This window comes from Talpa occidentalis, unplaced genomic scaffold, assembly GCF_014898055.3.
Source record: "Talpa occidentalis isolate TD23 unplaced genomic scaffold, MPIMG_talOcc4v2.1 talOcc4.12, whole genome shotgun sequence".
Lineage (NCBI taxonomy): Eukaryota > Metazoa > Chordata > Mammalia > Eulipotyphla > Talpidae > Talpa > Talpa occidentalis.
Genome location: NW_023601212.1, coordinates 69136683 through 69156816, shown reverse-complemented (window position 1 = coordinate 69156816; position 20134 = coordinate 69136683). Strand labels below are relative to the sequence as shown.

Here is a 20134-nt window from a genome sequence, read left to right as displayed (position 1 = left end):
AGTGAATTTGTGCTATTTAAATCCTGAAAGGAAAAGTGCAGAAGTGCTAAATATAAATAAGATCTGAATATTAATGCAACGGAATACATTCGATTGCAGAATGGGAGTTGCCCTGGGCCATCGTCTTTACCCTCCTCCCTCTCAAAGACTCAAGAATTTTTGCAAAATTCTTCCGTTTCTTTCTTACTTGCTCTATTTTCCTCTTTTCAGTCATAAATGTTCTGTAATTGATCACTGTGCTTGGGTTCCTGAGATACATATATGGATCAAAGTGAGTTCTCCCCACCCCCAACTCAGGTTTTTCTGTGGGTGACACCCACGCAGCTCTGAAAGAAAAAACAAGGGAGCCTTGTCTATGACTGGTGGGCGACTAGCTCATGTGGTAGCTTAAGCAAGAATGGGGGGCATAAAGCGAGGTAGTCAGAGCAGGCCTGGTCTTGGGACTGATTAGGCGCCCCCTACCCCCACCCGGCCCACTCTCACACTCCCCCACTTGGATCTCAAATTATGTTTCTCACTTTTGGGAACCTGAGGCAACCCAAAGAACCCTTTGTCTGGAAGTTTTGACGGGCCCACCAAGACGTGTTTAGTCTGCCACGGAGGGGTGAAACTGGACTGAGAAGTCCTTGGGCAAGTCAGCTGTTGGGTGTGAAACAAATCAAGTTGACAGATTGGACAGTTCAGAACATGAAGAAAATCTAGGGTGTTTCGCCTGACAGTGAACTGAAACGGTAGAGAAAAACCGGGTGCTTATGAGACGCAGACGCAGAGCCTGAGTCTGCCGCACCTCTGCCAACACCCTGGCAGCCCCTGCTGGAAGAGCGCCGAGGGGGCCGGGGGAGGAGCGCGCCGAGGTCACACAATCCCAGCATTTGGGCTGATCCGTCAGCAGCCGAGGGGCTGGAGCCTTTTAAAGGGCCCCGCTACATCACGTGACAGGATCCGCCCCGCCCCCTCCCGGGCAGAGAGGGCGGAGCGTCTGTATCACTTCCGTCCAGGCCGGAACCCAAGATGGCTGCGCTCTTGTTGAGGTGACTTTAGTCTGGGGCTGGGAGTCGGTACTCGCGGCCCTCGGAAGGCTTGGACTTGCTTCTGATGTCTCGCCGATGGCGTTTCTCCTGTGCCCGGGCAGGGGAGATCCCATGGGTGCGGGGGCCGCAAGCCTCCGAGTCCTTGTGACCCCTCCCCAGCCGCTCCGGGTCGCCTCAGGGCTTTGGGGTCACGGTCCGTTATCACTTTGTTACTCCCTACGCCGGAGTCGCGCGGCCCCGTTCCTTTTATTTTTCTCACCCCTATACTGCTTTCCCAGATTGCTCTCGAGGTCGGACCCGAAGCCAGGCTCCTAGAAAATTAAATAGCTCTCAGTTCGAGATCAGCGTACTTCAATTCCAAGATTCTTACTAGGGGTTGGGTCTCGGGAGAGAGATCTTGCAGTATTTTGCCATTGCTTCTAAATCCTGCAAACGCCAGCAACTGGCGTTGTCCCGGTTCCTGACGGCCTCCGGGCAGCGGCTGCAGGAAGCCGGGACCCCTGCCTGTTCAGCCCGATTAACTGTAGCGCCACAGGGGTCGCTCTGCTGGCCCAGAGCAGCCCAGGGAATTCAGTTTAGGTTTTATTTTTTTATTTACGGGGAGTGGGTGACCCATTTTTTTCTCTACAGTCACTATTCAGAGAATATCCTAGATTTTCTTCCTTTCTGGACTGACCACCGACTAGGCCTTGTTCTGTACTCAGAGCCTTTCTAACTGTAGTGACTTTGACAGTCTTGGTACAAATCCCAGCATAGTTTCCTGCCAGCCCTATTTTTGGAAACTATTTGTTATGGAAAGTTAGCTTTAATACTGTTGAGATTTCAGGCCCTGATTTCTCCAAATGTCTTCTCATTTTTCTTTCCACTTCACTCAGTATAAAAATAGAGACACTTTATTTAGTTTTTCTCTGTGACAAAATTCCTTTTGGAATTGAGACCAGGAACGGGTTATCTTAACCCTTCATTTTTCTCCCTGCCTTTCATTTCCAGGTGTACCTTTTTTTTCCATCTTTTTTCCTAACGTGTGCAGGAGAGCAAGCTTGCCTCATTTATTCCAGGAGTTTGACCATAATTGGATGCTTTTGAATTCTTTGATTCTACTGTATTTTGGTAGATGTCAGGGGCTTTTGGTGGAATTAACATTTAGCATGAAATGATCACATTGGCTCTAAACAGTTAACTTTAAGAGTTTGAGGATAAGTGTTTAGAAGCTGACTATCATTAAATGTGACCAGGCAGAATTATTTTGATTGTCCCCACTAGGCCTCAATGCCAAGAAGTAGACTTCTTTTTCATTAATGATAATCTGAAGATCTCATGGAAAAGTCACCTCAGTGTTTGTTTCTCACAAGTTTTTTGTTTTTTTTTTCCTCAGGAGGAGAAATAAATAAAAAAAATTTTCCCCTGATTTAAGTTCTAGGTCTAAATCCATTTGTGGTTTATAATGTGTTGATTTACTCTCAAAGGAAAATGCCTTCCAAGAAATTCTAGGAGTTAGTTTCTAGTACTAGTAGTGTTACTTATTCCATTTATTTTGAACAAGTCAAGGTCATTGATTTCATGATCATGGTTTCCTCATTTGTGGATGGAAATAGTAATAACTTGGGCCCACTTAAGAGGAATGTTGGTAGACATTTTTAATTCTTGGCTAACAAAGTTATCAGTTATTAGAACATAGTTTGTCATGACTTTTGTATAGTGCTCTTTATTTTGTATACTCCCCAAACAGTTCATGGGACGGATGACTAGCCAGCTGAGTAACACAGACTCCATTGGCACTCAGTGAAGGAATAATAGTCACAAGCAAGATGGAGATGGAGAACTCTAAGAGCAGCTGGGCTTCTGTCTAATAATGTTCATGCTGCCTAAGCACAAAGTCATCAAGAGTCAATAACCTGGACACCTCTAAAAATAAGGTTTACCTGTAAATTCATAAGACTGCTTTTTAAAATAAGCCTACTATTCACAAACCATTTTTTGGAGCATCTTTTATGTGTCAGACATTGTTACAAGTGCTATAGATGCCAAGTATTCTAGTCCTATCCTTGAGCTCAAAGTCTAGCAGGGGAGGTAAGTAAATAGATTAATTATTAAGCAACATAATGGTGATGTAAAGATATGAACACATGGTATGGGAGCATGGCAAGTGTAGCAAGTAACGCTAAAGAAATAGTGAGGTTGCTGTAAGAATTGTTGGGTGTTGAAGAGTGAGATTTTTCCCCAAAGAAAGCATTATTTATTTTGCACAGAAGAATGAGTGTAGGCCAGAGGTGCGGGGGGTGAATGCTAAGGGGAGCAGCGGGCAAGACAGGAGAGGTCTGCTGTGCCCTATGTGGGTTAGCTCCCTGGCCAGAGATTGAACTCAGGCTGTAGCAGTAATAGCACTGAGACTTAGCCCTAGCTAGGCCACCAGCGAGGCCCTGAAGAGTGAGTTCCTTAGGTTATGAAGGACGACGCAGTTAGAGAACAGTATGAGCAAAAGCATGCAGTCGTAAGAGGGCCTACTCTATCTAAGCATAATGTCACAGTGTGGTAGTTGGGAGTAGATGGGGAATTTGTGGGAGAATACGTCCAGAGAGTTGAATTAGGCCATGTTGAGAAGGGACTTTTTTGGCCACAGTATTAAATCTCATAGTATGAGCAGTGGGGACTGTTAAAAACTTGGGCAGAAAAATAATAGTTTTGGTAATATTGAGTGATAAGGAAAAGATTGGTGCTAGGGAAATCTTTTCATGAGCTCCTATTACAGTGTTCTAGTGAGAAAAGAAGCGGATATGGACTGAAGTTTCCTAGATAGTATTGGTAGAATTGGGCGATACCTTGCATATACTTGGGGGTGAGAGAAAAGAAGAAATCAAGAATGACTTGGGTTGCAGTGTGGGAGTTAGTTGGGTGCCAGTAACATTCAAAATTTTCATATGTAAGTGATCATGCTTCATCATGTCCTTCAAGATTATACATCTATTTTAGTGTTATTACCCCAGACATTTATGAACTTTTTTTGGATACCATCAAATCAAGTTTAGTGTTCATGCTAGAGAAACTCATGATAGTCACACTTTTATTTGAACCAAAAATGGTTCTATTCAATGTAATCCCTAGAATTGGCTTTGAATAACATTTTTCCCCCAAAAGCCAAATCTGTTTTCAGCAGGTGAATATTTTTTGTCACCATTGAGTGTTTTAAAAAGAATGTGAAACAATTCTAAAGACCTTGGAGAGGGCAGTGAAATATATGGAATATTGCAGTTTAAAGAATGCTTTCTTCTACATCTTGTAATCCTCCCAACAACCAATAAGGTAGGAATTATCAATCCCATTTATAAATGAAAAAGCTGAAACTCAGTGACTCAATAAAGTTACACAAGGTACGCAGATCTAGAACTCTGTTCTGGCTATTTATTTTGTCCAATTTGCTTTCTACTTTATTTTTGCTGCCCCAATCAGTAGGGGGGTTTCAAAAAACGATTTGGGCAGTGATCACATTTTTGGGGAAGACTTACATTTCATTCAGTGTATTTGCAGGGGGACAGCACTTATTAGAAATTAGAAATTTTGTCTTATTAAAAATAAGGCAAAGTTAATATTACTCTAGCTATAGCATGTAAAGCATAATTCCTGGGTAAAAAAAGAGAAACACCTTTCAAAGTTCATGGTTTCACATGAAAGGCAAGTATAGATGTCTACTTTTATCATATTTCAAATAAGGTTATGGAATTTGTGCAACTAGTTTCTATTAGGGCCTTGTAGAAAGTTTACATTGGTATTTGTCTGGGAAACAATAGCACTAGACAGAGCGCCTTAGATTCCAGCCCACATCTGCAAACTCTTGCTGGGTAGCTGAGTGACTGGACCAGCCTGGTGTGAGGAATGTGTGCCCTGCAACTTCAGAGTCACAATTATTTCAATTGATTTAAAGAGATTTGTTCCCACTTCTTTCTGGGAGCCTTGGATACACAATGTCTGTATTCACCTCTTGGTCCCAAAGCTGTAAAGGGAATAGCTGAGGGAAATATTGATTGGACTATTTTCCTTCAAATAGTGGGCCCTTCTAGCATACTCTGGTGTAAAGCATGTGGTTCTTGAAATGGTTGTGTGTGTCTCATCAGTGACAGACATCATGAGTTTAAGATTGTGGAATCATAGTGTCTTGCACACAGTGAATACTCAGTAAATTTTTGTAGAATCAATGCGTTAAAATTTTTTAGTCCCAGAGCTTTACTCTGATACATTTCTTACATACTTTTGGCAAGATTTAATATATTGAGTATCTAGTGAATAAAGGGTTTATATAGGTCTTGTGTTTTTCATAATATGGTGTAAACTCAGGATAAGTTAAATCTCTTTAGATTGAATGCTTGGGAACAGCTTAGTCTGAGACTTGAAAAGCAGTTCTGGTGCTGATGTATACATTTCAAAAATAGCTGATTTTCAGTAGAGAATTCTATATCCTCTTCAAGTACCTTTTCATGTGGGTGGTAAATCTTTGCAGCCATGAGGTTTTTTTACTGTTACACAAGAGACTTTGACTTGAAGTTCATCTAGGTTGTCTGGAATTCACTGGTAGTTCCCAAAATAGCAGCTTAATATTTGAGACCCCACCTCCACAAGCCCTTGTTCTTCAGCCTTTTTTATTCATCCATTTGCAGCAGGTGTCTGCAGTCGCTAAACTACATATTTGGTGTTACCTAGAGTTTATTTTGGTTTTGGGTTTACCCGTCTTAACCATCATCTTTAAGGTTTAGCATTAAAAAATCACTTTCTGTAATTCTCTGTTGAATATAACTAACGACCTTGTATTTGTGTTCAGTTAAAAATATTTCGCATTGGTAGGTAATATTTCTGATTATTCTCACGTTATGTAAGTAATCTCAGAGATACTGATACTGTCATTGTTTACAATCTATCCTTCTAAGTCTAACACAGCACAAAAGTAGAGAAGTTCATATAACTGAAGTTGACCTCTAAGTATGTATTAACTCTTGATTCTCCTACCTTGCAGACATGTTGGCCGTCATTGCCTCCGTGCCCATCTTAGTCCTCAGCTCTGCATCAGAAAGTAAGTTTGAAAGTCTGCAAAAGATTACTATTAGTTAACTTTTTTTTTTCCCCCAGGGAAAAGCAGTAGGTTGTTGACTTCAATTTTGGGGGGTATGTATGAAAGCAGGCAGTTGTAGACATGTCATTGAAAATGTAGTGATTATGGGGGCCTCCCCGGTGGCGCAGCGGCAGCGCTGGTTCTATCCCTGGCTGCTCCCCGGCCACCGGAGGAGGGTCCCATGTGGCGCACAGACCTCTCCTGCCACCCGCTGCTCCCCTCAGCAGTGTACTTCGCTCCTTCTGCCTGCTCTGCTCCCTGCTCTGGCGAATTCTCTCACCCTCCCATGCTTCTGACTATACCCAGTGCTTGTATAAATAAATAAATAAAATAAATCTTTAAAAAAAAAAAAAAGAAGAAAGAAAATGTACTGATTATGGTCATTATTTTTCTTACCTTGTAGTAGAAAGATTTTTTTTAGTCTTAATTTTCCTATTAACTTTTTATGCTTTAACTTCATTGATTTGTTCCAATTCTGGATTCCTTCCTTGGTTCTCTTCTTTCTGTTTAGTCTGATTCTGTTTACTCTTCTTTCTGTTTAGTCTTTCTCCTTTTAATTTTTTTTCTTTAACCCTTAATTTGGGTTAGCACCCAGGACTTAGTCTTTAAATATATTTCTTCTTGCTATAGTCATTACTACTCTATTGATTTCAACAATTACACACACACACACACTCACACACCCCGCCTCTTTAACTTCAATTTTGGAAATATTTGATGCTTTTAGAAAAGTTGGAGGAATACTGTAATGAAGTTCTGTATACTTTTCACCTAGATTCATCAATTGTTAACATTTTGTTACGTTATTTATTGCTCTGTGTTTTGGCTGTGCCATATGAGGTTGTTTTTGTAGGTCAAACCTGGTCTAATATTGACAATTCAGTGTTTTAGCCTAATATTTATCTATTGTTATTATTTTCTCTGAATTCTTCCAGATTAAGTTTAAAATATCATTATACTTCTAAATACTTCTAAAACAAGATCATTATTTTATATAATACTATACATCTGTACAACACAATTATCAAACTCAGGAAATTTAACATTATGTACTGTTATCTCTTAGACAGTAGAATGTCTCTCAAGTTGGGTTTATTTCCTAATGATTAAATTCAGGTTTTGCATTTTTTGAATGAGTAATACATAAGTAATATTAATACTAATACATGGTATCAGGGAGCAGAGGATGTCATGTGTTCTATTATCAATGATTTTCACATTGATCATTTGAAAAAAGAAATGTATGCTAGGTTTTTTTCTCATTATGAAGTTACTATTTTTCATTTTGTAATTAATAAGTAAGCTATGGGGAGATAATTTCTAAAGGGACATGCAGTCTTCTCAATATTGATACAAAATAAATAAAGTGTTGAATATAATTGTTTAACAACTGGTTTCAACCTAGCCTAGTGACAAAGGAAATGAGAAACTATTCAAAGGAGCTGAATAGTTCTTGATATTTAAGAACCCGAGGGGAGTCTTGAAGAGACTGTGCGGTAGCACTGTGGCCTGGGAAAAGGGTTATTCACTTATGTGAATGGTTTTGAAATAGTGCACTTGCCCTGCTGTCCAACAAGAAAGAAAGTGAATTGCCACTGCAGGTTATGTTTTAGGGGGATTAGAAAGGAGTTTTCTTCTGATAGGACCTCATTAGGAGATTGGGGTTATTAATACTGAGTCAAACTGCTATAAAGATAAGGCTAGTCTATGTCCTATTACAGTGGGTTCATCCAGCCTAGTTTACCTTTTTAAAGAGACTTTTTGTTATGTTAAAATTTAAACTAAGTTTACTCAAAATTTTAAACCTTCTGATTTTTTTTTTTAGTACTGTTCCTTTGGGAACCTCAGCGAAAGAAGAGATGGAGAGGTTCTGGAATAAGAACACTAGTTCAAACCGTCCTTTGTCTCCCCACATCACTATCTACAGGTAAGGGCTCTGGGCCAGGAGATCTAGAAGTAGTGAGAGAAAGTTCTGGAGATGGACCCCATACCTTATCTGAGAATTCTCTCAGGTTTTTTTATGAGAACATGACTGAAAACTCTTCTGAATTTAGAAGGGTAGTCTATCTTGCAAAACTACCAATTAGGAAATTTTGGTAAGTCAAAATGTATTTCTCATTAATTAAAATATTTTGTGACAATTTCAATTTACATAAAAGTTGTAGAAATAATGTTCTATTTGCTTCTCATGTGTATTCCAAACTTAATAATGGTTTAAGAACAGGTTGCAGAGATAATAATGCTCCATTATTCCTAAGTGAGTTTTTCTGTTACTGTTGTAACAAGTTACCACAAACTTTGTGACTTAAAACAATGCTGTGACTTAAAACAATGTGTTTATTAACCTATAGAAGTTTGACACAAGTCTCTGGGCTAAAGTTAAGGTGTTGGCAGATCTGCCTCTGCTTTGGAAGCTGTAGGGGAGAACCTGTTTGCTGGTCTTTCCCAGCTTCTAGAGACTGTTCTGAACTCCTTGGTTTGTAGCCGTATTTTGCTCCATCTTCATAACCAGCAATGATGGGTCAAAGTTGTCCTATCCCATCATTTTGATCCTGCCTTCATTGTCACGTTTCTTTTCTTGCTCCCTTCTTCTGCCAGCCTCTTCTGCTTTTAAGTACCCTTGTGATTACATTAGGCACACTGGAATAATCCAGGATAATCTCCATATTGTAAGGTGAGTTATTTAGCATCCTTTCCCATAGAAGAGAAAATACTTAAAGATTTAGGGCATAAGGACATGGACATCTTTCGGAGAGGTCATTATTCTGCTTATAGTTCCTTCATACTTGAATTTGTGTGTTCCTTAAATTCAAGTCCTCTTTCCATGGTACATCCATCACAATGAGAAAATTAACATTTGTTCCACTATTGTCTAATCCTCAGATTCTATTTAAATTTTGCCATTTGTCTTATTAATGTCTATTACAGGTCCAAGATCCTGCTCAGGATCATATATGGCATTTGGTGGTTATTTCTCTTTCATCTCCTTTAGTATGGAACAGTTTTTTATTTTTATTTTTATTTTATTATATTTTTTACATCATTTTTCATTTTTGCACAATGTATGCATTTTCATCTTGGTTGTATTCCCCATACAATTCCCACCCCCCTTATTTTGACCTTAATCCCTCCTTTTCCCTCCCTCCACCAGTGTGTCTTTGACTTATAGTTGCTTGTTGATTTTGATTTTTACTTTATTATAATTAGTCTTTTTCCTGGTCCCTTATTTAGGTTTTCTAAATTCCTGCTATGAGTGAGACCATCCGGTATTTTTCTTTTTCTTTCTGGCTTATTTTGCTGAGCATGATCCCTTCCAGCTCCATCCATGTTGCTGCAAATTGCATGAGTTTATCTTTTTTGATTGCTGAGTATGTACCACATCTTCTTGATCCAGTCATCTATTTTTGGGCATTTGGGTTGTTTCCAAAGCTTAGCTATTGTAAATAGTGCTGCTATAAACATAGGGATGCAGGTACCCTTTGGAATTAATGTTTCTGTGTCATTTGGGTAAATACCTAGGAGTGGAATTGCTGGGTCATATGGAAGCTCCATCTTTAGCAGGTTAAGGAATCTCCACACAGCTTTCCGTAGTGGTTGGACCAGTTTGCACTCCCACCAGCAGTGCAGGAGAGTTCCTTTTTCTCCACATCCTTGCCAACATTTGTTGTAGCTAGTTTTTTTAATATGTTCCTTTCTCACTGGTGTAAGATATCTCATTGTAGTTTTGATTTGCATTTTCCTGATTACAAGTGATGCTGAACATTTTATCATATGCCTGTTGGCCATTTGCATTTCCTCCTTGGAGAAGTTCCTTTTTAGCTCTTCTGCCCTTTTTTTTTTTTTTTTTAATTTTAAAGATTTATTTATTTATTTATACAATCACTGGGTACAGTCAGAAGCGCGGGAGGGTGAGAGAATTCACCATAGTCAGAGCAGGGAGCAGAACAGGCAGAAGGACCGAAGTACACTGCTGAGGGGAGAGGTCTGCATGCCATGTGGGACCCTCCTCCGGTGGCCGGGGAGCAGCTGGGGATCAAACAGGCTCTGCAAGAGGCCGAGGACAGCTTCGAAACCCAGCGCTCAACCGCTGCGCCACCGGGGAGGCCCTCTGCTCATTTTTTGACTGGATTATTTACTTTGTTTTTGTTGAGTCTCTTCAGCTCTTTGTAGATTTTTGTGATCAGCCCTTTATCATTAGTGTTGTGTGCAAAAATTTTCTTCCAGTCGGTGGGGTGTCTCTTTGTTTTGGTTACTGTCTCTTTTGCTGTACAGAAGCTCTTTAATTTGATGTAGTCCCAGCTGTTTATCTTTGCCTTCGCTATCACTGCTTTGGGTGATGAGTCTTTAAAGATGTTGCTGAGGTGATTGTCATGTAGTGTTTTGCCTCTATTTCCTTCTATATATTTTATGGTTTCAGGTCTTATGTCTAGTTCTTTAATCCATTTTGAGTTGGTTTTTGTGCATGGTGTGAGGTAGTAGTCAAGCTTCATTCTTTTGCATGTAGCAACCAAATTTTCCTAGCACTTTATTGAACAAACTTCCTTTGCTCCATTGTTTATTCTTTGCTCCTTTGTCAAAGATTAGTTGACCATGAATCTGTGGGTTTATGTCAGGATTTTCTATTCTGTTAGTATGGAACAGTTTTTTCAGCCTTTCCTTATCATTTATAACCTTGACCTTTTTAGTCTGTTCCTCAGTTTGGGTTTGTCTGCTGTTTTTATATGGTTTATGCATTTCTATCAGAAATACCCTTGAGGTAATGGCTTCTCAGAGACTCCTCTTGGGGGCTGGCATGTGATGGTCATTTATCTCATTACAGATGATGTCAAATTTAAATCACTGGTTAAGGTGTGTTTGCTAGGTTTCTGCACTATAAAGTTAATGAATAAAAATGTTGTGTTAATTAATGTGTATTCTGTGGGGAGGCACTTGAAACTTTATTCTCTCATCAAATTTACCCACCGGTATCTATTGATGGTACTTGTCTTTATCAGTTATTACTATGATGGTGTCCATATTGTGGTTTTTCTAACTGTATCCTACCTTCTAGTTCATATGTTACTGGAGAGTAAAGCTTGCTTATCAGTACAAACTCCTTTAGTTGGTGTCATAGGGGAAGGTGAAATGAAAGGAAAAACTCATTTCACCTTCCCCTATGACAACAACTAAAGGAAAAACACCATTTTTTCCTCTCTACTCTCAATGTTTCTGACACCAGATGTGTAGGGGTTTTCCCTATGCCAAACAATTTTCCATCCTCTGGACACCAACTGGGTGTCCTACAATTCAGTTCTTATACCAGCTACCTGGAGTTAGCATACACCCCACAAGTTAGAGGCTTAGTCCCAGAAGACTGTCCCCCACTTCAAATGCCAGTTGCATGTCCCAAGTTGTCACCAGTACTTCTGACTGACCAGTTATAAATCAAGTGTTCCCAAGACCCCTTCCTTAGGTTTGGTAATTTGCTACACCAGCTCATGGAACTTGGAAGCAATTACTTATATTTACTAGTTTATTATAAAGAATATTACAAATGTACAGATGAAAAAGATACCTAAAAAATGAGAACCTTTGTATCTGGAAGGGTTCTGGCACAGGAGTCTCTGTTCTTACAAAGTTGGGGTATGCTATCCTCCTGACATGTGGATGTAGTCACCAACCTGGGAGCTCTCTGAACCCCATACTTTTGGGATTTTTCTGAAGATTTCATTAAGTAGGCGTGAACAATTATTAACTCAATCTCTTGCTCTTCTCCCTTTCCCGGGAAAAGGGGGTGAGGCTAAAAGTTCTAAGTTTCTAAGCATGGCTTGGTCTTTCTGGTGACTGGCTCCCATCCAGCAACCCATTACCAGCCACCTCATTAGAAAAAAGGACACATGGGCCTTCCCTGGTGGCACAAGGGGTTAAGGCACAACCTATGAAGCTATCTGCAGCCACTGTAGCACAAGATCAATCCCCGGCAGGCCAGGGAGCAACCCACATGGCGCAGCATACCTCTCCTGCCTTGCCTGCTGCTCCCCTCAGCAGTGTACTTCAGTCAGTCCACCTGTTCTGTTCCCCACTCTGTTGCTGGTGAATCCTCTCACCCCCCACATCTCTGGCCTGTACCCCAGCTCTTGTATGCACAAATAAATAAATCTTAAAAAAAAAAAAAAGAAAAAGAAAAAAATACTTACCCACCCAGGGAATTACAATATCTTTAGGAGTTCTGTGTCAGGAACCAAGGTCAAGGATCAAATACTAGAACAAAGGATGCTCCTAGCACCCCCATTACTCAGGAGATAATAAGGGTTTTAGAAGCTCTGTGTCAGAACCTGGGAACAAAGGTCAATATATATATTCTTTTTTTAACCCAAAGGTTTACACTTTGTTACTCATTGATTTCGATGTCCAAATTTTATCAAGACTTGAGCAATGGGAATTCTTCAAGATGGTTCCTGGGAAATCAAGATACTAAGTGTTAGATGTGCTCACTGCTACCAGGATGTCACATTGTCTTTGCTTCTAGGACCTTTGAATAGATGTAGCTAAGATACATACATATGCATGCACATTCATACACATACACATTTATGTATATGAATATGTATGTTTACATACATAGATTTATATCTCCCCTCCTTAGAAGTAGAATTGATGGCTGTTATGCTGATTTCTTCTAAGAAAGCCTCTGTAGATCTACTGCTTTCTAACTAACCCAGCAAAGCATCTTGAGTTCTGCTCCCCTCTTCAGTTGGTTTCCTGCCAGGGAGACTGGCCATTTTTTAACCACCTCCACAAATACCAGAACCCTTCAGATTTTTTCTAAGCCAGATTCCAGAAATAATTCTGATTGCAGAAATTGGACTTTCTACTAAAATAGAAGGAGACTAATTAAAAGATCTCAATCCTTGCTACTTTATGGAAAAACTTTTTTAAAAATTTATTTATTTATATACATTTTACATCATTGTTCCTTTTAAACAATGTTTGCTTTTTTTCCCTTCAGGTGTGGTCCCCATAGAATTTCCTCCACTAATTCATCCGTGAACCATCACCACAGTCCCCTGTGCTTCTTCCTCCCTCCTTCTGATCCCTCTCCCTCCCTTTCCCCTGCAGGATGCCTCTGATTTATAATTGTCTGTTCGTTTTTGTCTTGTTTTGTTGTGTTTTGCATTGTTATTAATTGTTCCCCCTGATGTCTTATTTGGTTCCCCTATATTCCTGCTATAAGTGAAACCATCTGATATTTTTTTTTCCTTCTGACTTAATTCACTAAGCAGAATTCCTTCTAGCTCCATCCATGTTGCTGCGAATGGCATGAGTTTATCTTTTTTGATTGCTGAATAGTATTCTATTGTTTATATATACCACATTTTCTTGATCTAGTCATCTATTTTTGGGCATTTGGATTGTTTCCAGGTTTTATTATAGTGCTGGAATGAACATAGGGGTTCAAGTATTCTTTTAAATCAATGGCAAAACTTTTTTTAAATTTAAAAATAAAGGATTTGGGGGAGGGTTATAATGATGAAGAACTTCTCAAATTATTCTGAATCTAATCAAATTACTCTGAATCTATCCTTTTTTCCAATGGTCATATAACAAATGGTACTAAGTTGGTGAGGTGAGTCTTTCACTACCCTGTTCACTATTTCAGTTTATGAAATTCTAGACAGGCTTGTGGGAAAAAGAGAAACAACAGGGACTATGGCACTGTTTCCAAGGAGGCATGACAGCTCATGTCTTCCATCTAGTTGCTCTAGTTCTACCTTGGACCATTTAAAGTAGATCTAAGACCACTCTTTCTGACAACTTTTCATTGATTTTGTGTATGTTTCATATGATTATTAGCCAGTTGTATATCTTGTTGGAAAAAAAGAATATTTTAGACTTTTACTTATTTTTTAATTGCATTCTCTTTTTAAGTTTTTTTAATCGTGCCAATAAATATATATATAAGAAAATTTACCACTTTAACCTTTTTTAAAAAATTGAAGTAATATTGGTTTGTAATATTACATAGGTTTCAGGTGTGCAGCCTTTTAAATCAACATCTGTATATATACCTTATATGTTCCACTAGATTTTTAACCATTTTTAAGTGTACAGTACAATAGCAATACTTACATTGTTATGCAACCATCATCTCTGGAATCCTTTGTTTTCCCAAACTAAAACTCTGTATTCATTAAACAATAAATCTTATCCCTTTCTCCCCCCATACCCTCTCCTCTTGTCTCTCCCCGCCAGCAACTTTTCACTTACATTACATTGTGAACAACTTTCTGGCTCTATTTGACTATAGAGTGGAACCATACAGTATTCTTCCCTTTAAAAAAATTAGTTTATTTCCTAATATCATTCCTTATACATACCCTTTGATTCCTCCCCCCTCTTTTTTTTTAAGTTTTAATTTTCTATATAAAGAGTTAACATTGTTCCTGCTGTAAGTAAGGTATAGATGTCTTGGCTGACCAATTCAAGGAAATTCACTTTGTCTGATCTAATGAAACCTATATCCTTCTCAAACTGATACTAACACTGGCGGCACATATTGAAGCCTTATTTCCAGATCATGCCATGCTAGTTTGAGCTGATGTGGCAAGAGCAGAAACCTAGCCAAATTTTGTCTGATGGCTCTAGTATAACTGCTGGTGACCCATCTTGCTTTCTTGAAAGCAGTAGTGCAAAAGTCCCCCCTTAACCCATCCCTTAACCACTGAAGCCTCACTTCCTTTATTTCTGCACACTAGTTTTCCATTGTGTGGCTGTACCACATCTTCTTGATCTAATTCTCTATCAGTACATTTAGGTGATTTCCATGGCCTAGTTAGTGTAAATAATGCTGCAGTAAATATTGTAGAGCATGTACTTTTTTGAGGTGATGATTTCATTTTAGATGCCCAAGATGAATCTATTCCCAGATTGCTAGGTCGTATGTTATTTCCATTTTTTGTTTTTTTAAGGTAAATCCAGATCACTTTCCAAAGTGACTGTACTGGTTTACATTCTCACCAACAGTGCGATAGGATTTCTATTTCTCCACATCCTCTCAAGCGCTTATTGGGGGTTGGGGACCTTTTTAATACATGCCATTCTCACAGATGTGAGATGATATCTCCTTATTAAATGATGTTTTTGTTTGTTTGTTTTTTGGCAGCTCTCCTCTGCCTGTGACTATGCAGGTACCTGTATTTTTTTCTTCCTCCTTTTCCTAATAAACATGTCCTTTAAAAATTAATCAACAAATAAAAGGATTTTTGATGTGTATCTCCCCCTATTAAAAGCCATGTGTCTGTTAGTCTTCTGGATAGCCTCTTTGCTGAATTGTCTGTTCATATATGCTGCCCATTTATTAATTGGATTGTTAGGGTTTTGTTTTTTTATTGTTAAGATGAATAGTTTTTACATATATTGAATATTAACCAACCCCTTGTCATTTGTGTAAGTATGAATATTTTTCCCATTCAGTAGGAATTCTTTTAATGTACTTTTATTTTCTTTTACTGTAAAAAAAACTTTAATCTGAGATAATCCCAATTGTTTTTGTTTTTATTCCCTTATTGTAGAGGTCAAGTCTCTGAAAACATCTTTATCATTGATGTCATGAAATGTATTGCCAATGATTTTTTTTTCTATATATTTTATTGTTATAGGTCTGTTATCTAAAATCTATTTGAATTAATTTTTATGCAAATAGAGAATGATCCAAATTCATTCTTTTACATTTGACCATCCAGCACCATTTGTTAAAAAACTTCTTCCCCCCATTGCATGATCATGGCTCCTTTATCATAAATTAAGTATTGATACTCTCATGGATTTGCTTCTGGACTTTCAGTTCTGCTCCATTGACCCACATGTCTGTTTCTACTCCAGTACCATATTGTTTTAATTATTGTTGCTTTATAGTATAAAGTCAGATCATTTCCTAAAATTCATATATCCTGTGTCTTTAGGTTTTCCTTGATTAACATTTTAACAAAGTGAAAAAAGTTCCTATCAGTAAGATATTTGTTGACTGTTTAGTATATTTGGTACTCTTTTAGAAAAAGGGTTGGAAATACAGAAGTAAATAAGATACAATGAAGTTAAAGAGGATCTCAAGTTTTTCGAAAAAAAAAAAAAATGTTCAGAGGGAAATCATACTGGTTCTTAGTGGTCACCTTTTCTGTAGGTAAATGACAACAGTTTTGATTTTTTTTTTTTTAAACAAGGTGTCCATCTGTCTGAGACTTGTCTTTTTTTTTTTAAGATTTATTTATTTATTTATACAAAAACCGGGGTACAGGCCAGATGCATGGGAGGGTGAGAGGATTCAACAGAGACAGAGCAGGGAACAGAACAGGCAGACTGACGAAGTACACTGCTGAGGGGAGCAGTGTACGTGACAGGAGAGATCTGTTGCACCATGTGGGACCCTTGCTGGCCGGCCAGGATCAAACCAGCGCTGCAGAGGCTGCGGTTAGCTTCACAGCGCGGCACTCAACCGCCTGCACCACCAGGGGAAGCCCAGTTTTGATTTTTGATACTAAACTCTTACCTAATGTTCAAACAGGGAATAGCGGGTCCAACTTGTCTCTGCTCCTTGATATCTGGGCTCTCAGCTAGAAAACACAAAGTCTGGGTTGAATTAATATGAAGATCCATTTACTTACAAGTCTTGGATTGATTCTGGCTGTTGGAAGGGCCCTTATTCTCTTTACTCGGCCTTTCACATGATTTTTGTACATAGGCTACTTTGGCTTCCAGATAGCATAGGGGAGGGAGAGAGGGACAGTGGAGAAAAGTGATTTGGAAGTCACTTCTGCTACATTCTGTTTCAGTTGTGAGGTTCAGCTCATCTCTAAGAGACTAAATTGCTTACCTGATGAGAAGTGACAAGATTCTGGAAGATCATGTGGAAATAACATTGTGGTTACTTGGAAAATAAAATCTCCTTTATCTACCCAGTACTACTCTGACCCAGCTATTGTTTTAATCATTTCTGAAAATTAGGGTAATACTTGACTTCACATCACTCCCATTTTCCACATCAGAATTTCTCACAGATACCAGGAACAGTATATATAATTCATCTGTCTGCTCCTTCATTTGTGGAATTTAATGTATATGACTAGGAGCCCTAACTGCATTTGGAATGCTAAGCAGTGTCGTAACAATTTCCCCCACCTCTTGATGATTTCAGATATCTCAAATCAATATTTGTTCTTTTTCAGTCTGATAATCTCCTCTTCGACAAACAGAGTAGTTGAGCAATCTGCATTACACTCTGTCATCTATTAACATAAAATTATCCATCCCAGTTAGGAGACTTTCTTTGCCTGAATATAATTTTAAAAGCCTCTTTTTGTTGTCCTTAACATTTTTGCAAGCCTCAGCTCATTCTGGGTTTTAGTCTTCTGATTCTTACCAAATTATGCCATTGTTCTCTGCTTGTCCTTTGTTTTGTGACTCTTCTGCTTTTTTATACTTACTGTTACATCTGATTGGTGTGTCTAGCCAGTACTTTCTGTTTTCTTTAGATATATTCCTTTCGTACTCTGATGATATTTTAATACATAGTTAGAATTTCTTTTTGAGAACTTTTCAATTTACTTGTGTTGCTTCCCTTTAGAATGTCTAACATGTCTGATTATGCTCAGCATTCCTTATCTAAGCTGACTTTATCGGACAAATGTTAACCTTCTCTAACTCATATTCTTTCCATTTTGCAATTCCCTCTTGAACATGAGAAGTAGTTCTTGAATATAGCAGTACTGGTTGTCCTGTGGAAATGTTCTGGCAAATTGACAATATAGAAAGTGATTTTAAAAAGGGTTTGATCAGGGCCTCCCTGGTGGCACAGTAAAAACAGCGCTATCGAGCTTCAGGAGTTCGATTCCCTGTGGCCAGGGAGCAACCCACATGGCACAGCAGACCTCTCCTGCCTCACCCACTGCTCCCCTTAGCAATGTATTTCAGTAGATTCGACTGTTCTGCTCCCCACTCTCTCTGGTGAATCCTCTCACCCTCACCCCACCCCCCCCCACCTCTGGCTTACACACCAATTCTTGTATGCATAAATAAATCTTTTTTAAAAAGGGTTGGATCAGAACCAAGTGTTGGCAGGGATGTAAGAGGGAACCCTCTTACACTACTGGTAAGAATGTAAACTAATCCAGCCATTGTGGAAAGTTGTATGAAGCTTCCTCAAAACATTAGAAATGGATCTGCCATACGATCCAGCTATTCCACTTTTAGTAATCTACCCAAAGAATGCAAAAACACTAATCTGAGAGGAAACCTGCAACCCTGTGTTTATTGCAGCACTATTTACAATAGTCAAGATATGGAAACAAACAATAGAGCCCAAAGCAGATGTGTTGATCAAGAAGCTGTGGTATATATATACACAGTGGAATACTACTCAGTGATTAAAAAAGGGAAACCCATATCACTTGTGGCAACATAGGTGGAACTGGAAGGGTTGATGCTAAGCGAGATAAATTAGAAGGAAAAAGATAAACACTATATGGTTTCACTTACATGTGGAATAAGAAAATCCAAACAAAGGGGTCTGACAAAGACAAACCTTGAAAGCTAACCATAGGTATGAGAAAGGGCAGGGTGGGGAGGAATTGGGGGGAGAGCACAAGGGAATATGTTAATTGCTTATGAGTGCTTTGGTCATAGGAGAACTGTGGTGCCTACACCTGAGGGAAGAAGTCAGATATTGTCCAAAAATTAATGATGTAAGAAAAAAATACATTTAAAAATTAAAATGTGTGTGTGTGTGTATATATATATATATATTTAAATAAATGAAAAGGGGTTGAAGACAAAGCATTTCAGAACTACTGTGGATTGAGGAACATATATTAAATCCAGCAAAATTGTATTTAAATATTTGGGATAGGTATTTGGGTATGCTCAATTAGATATTTTTTGGCATATAAGAGAATTTAAGAATAACCATATATTATATGAAATGGTGGCTATAATTCACTTAGATGTTCTACTTTACTCATCACTGGAGAAGCAAGACCCAGGAAGTTATATTCTAGTGATTTTTTTTTTTAAAGATTTATTTATTTATGTATGTAAGAGCTGGGGTACAGGCCAGATGTGTGTGGGGTGAGAGGATTCACCATAGACAGAGCGGGGAACAGAATAGGCAGATTGACTGAAGTACACTGCTGAGGGGAGCAGCAGGCAAGTCAGGAGAGGTCTGCTGTGCCATGTGGGTACCTCCCTGGCTTGCCGGGGATCGATCTTGTGCTGAAGAGGCTGCGGACAGCTTCACAGGTTGAATCTTTACCCCCTGCGCCACTAGGGAGGCCCTCTAGTGATTTTTTCCTAACTGTGTATAACTTGGTATTTAAATTGGTATTTTTTTACCCATATTGTTTCTTCTTGTGAATAGAGCAGTTTGAGTTACAATTGATTCTTCTTCACAATTGTATGTCCTTGATGAAATCTGATAAAGAGTGAGAACTTTCCTGAAATAAAGTTAGCTTTTTTATTTTCCAATTAGAAAGTGGAAATACAGGAATGTAAAAGAACTTTGTTTTTGTTTTTAAATAATGCCTGTTTCTGAAGTAGTACATACTGCCTGTGCCAGGGTGGACTCTGTAATGGTGTCATCTTTTCCTTTTTTTAATTGCCTTTGTATGTTTCTTTGTAGTTGGTCTCTTCCAATGGCGATGTCTATCTGCCACCGTGGTACTGGCGTTGCTTTGAGTGCAGGTATGTATGTGTGTTTTTATGTGTACGTACACATGTACACATGTATTCTCCCACACACACTTCTTTGAAGATATATGCTGTTTCTGTGGCTCTTGGCATTGCCTCCTTTGCAACTTAGGAACATGATCTAGAAAAAATGCCGAGTCCACATGATTTAGAAAAAAATGTCGAGTCCATTTAAGCTTAATATTCATTCGTTCCTTTAACGATTAATTATGAGTTCTCACTATGCCCAGGTTCTTTTGTTAGCCAAGTTTTAAATCATCCCTAAATGTCCTCCTGATGTTATACATAT

General features: G+C 38.7%; 1 protein-coding gene and 1 pseudogene across 2 annotated transcripts in view; one reads left to right on the top strand and one right to left on the bottom strand.

Moving 5' to 3' along the window:
* Positions 1-973: 973 nt before the first annotated feature.
* Positions 974-20134, top strand: part of SDHC (succinate dehydrogenase complex subunit C) — a 33265-nt gene continuing 14104 nt past the window's right edge. Inside the window, exons 1-5 of one of the 2 annotated variants that reach the window (XM_054693529.1) lie at positions 996-1031; positions 2761-3101; positions 6034-6090; positions 7955-8056; positions 19778-19839. In XM_054693529.1, coding sequence (XP_054549504.1) covers positions 7989-8056; positions 19778-19839 — 130 coding nt within the window. In that variant the 5' untranslated portion in view covers positions 996-1031; positions 2761-3101; positions 6034-6090; positions 7955-7988. Of the gene's footprint in view, positions 1032-2760; positions 3102-6033; positions 6091-7954; positions 8057-19777; positions 19840-20134 lie in introns of both variants that reach the window. The other variant, XM_037506615.2, reaches the window with a different exon arrangement.
* On the bottom strand, positions 14521-14774 carry LOC119240266 (40S ribosomal protein S29-like; annotated as a pseudogene).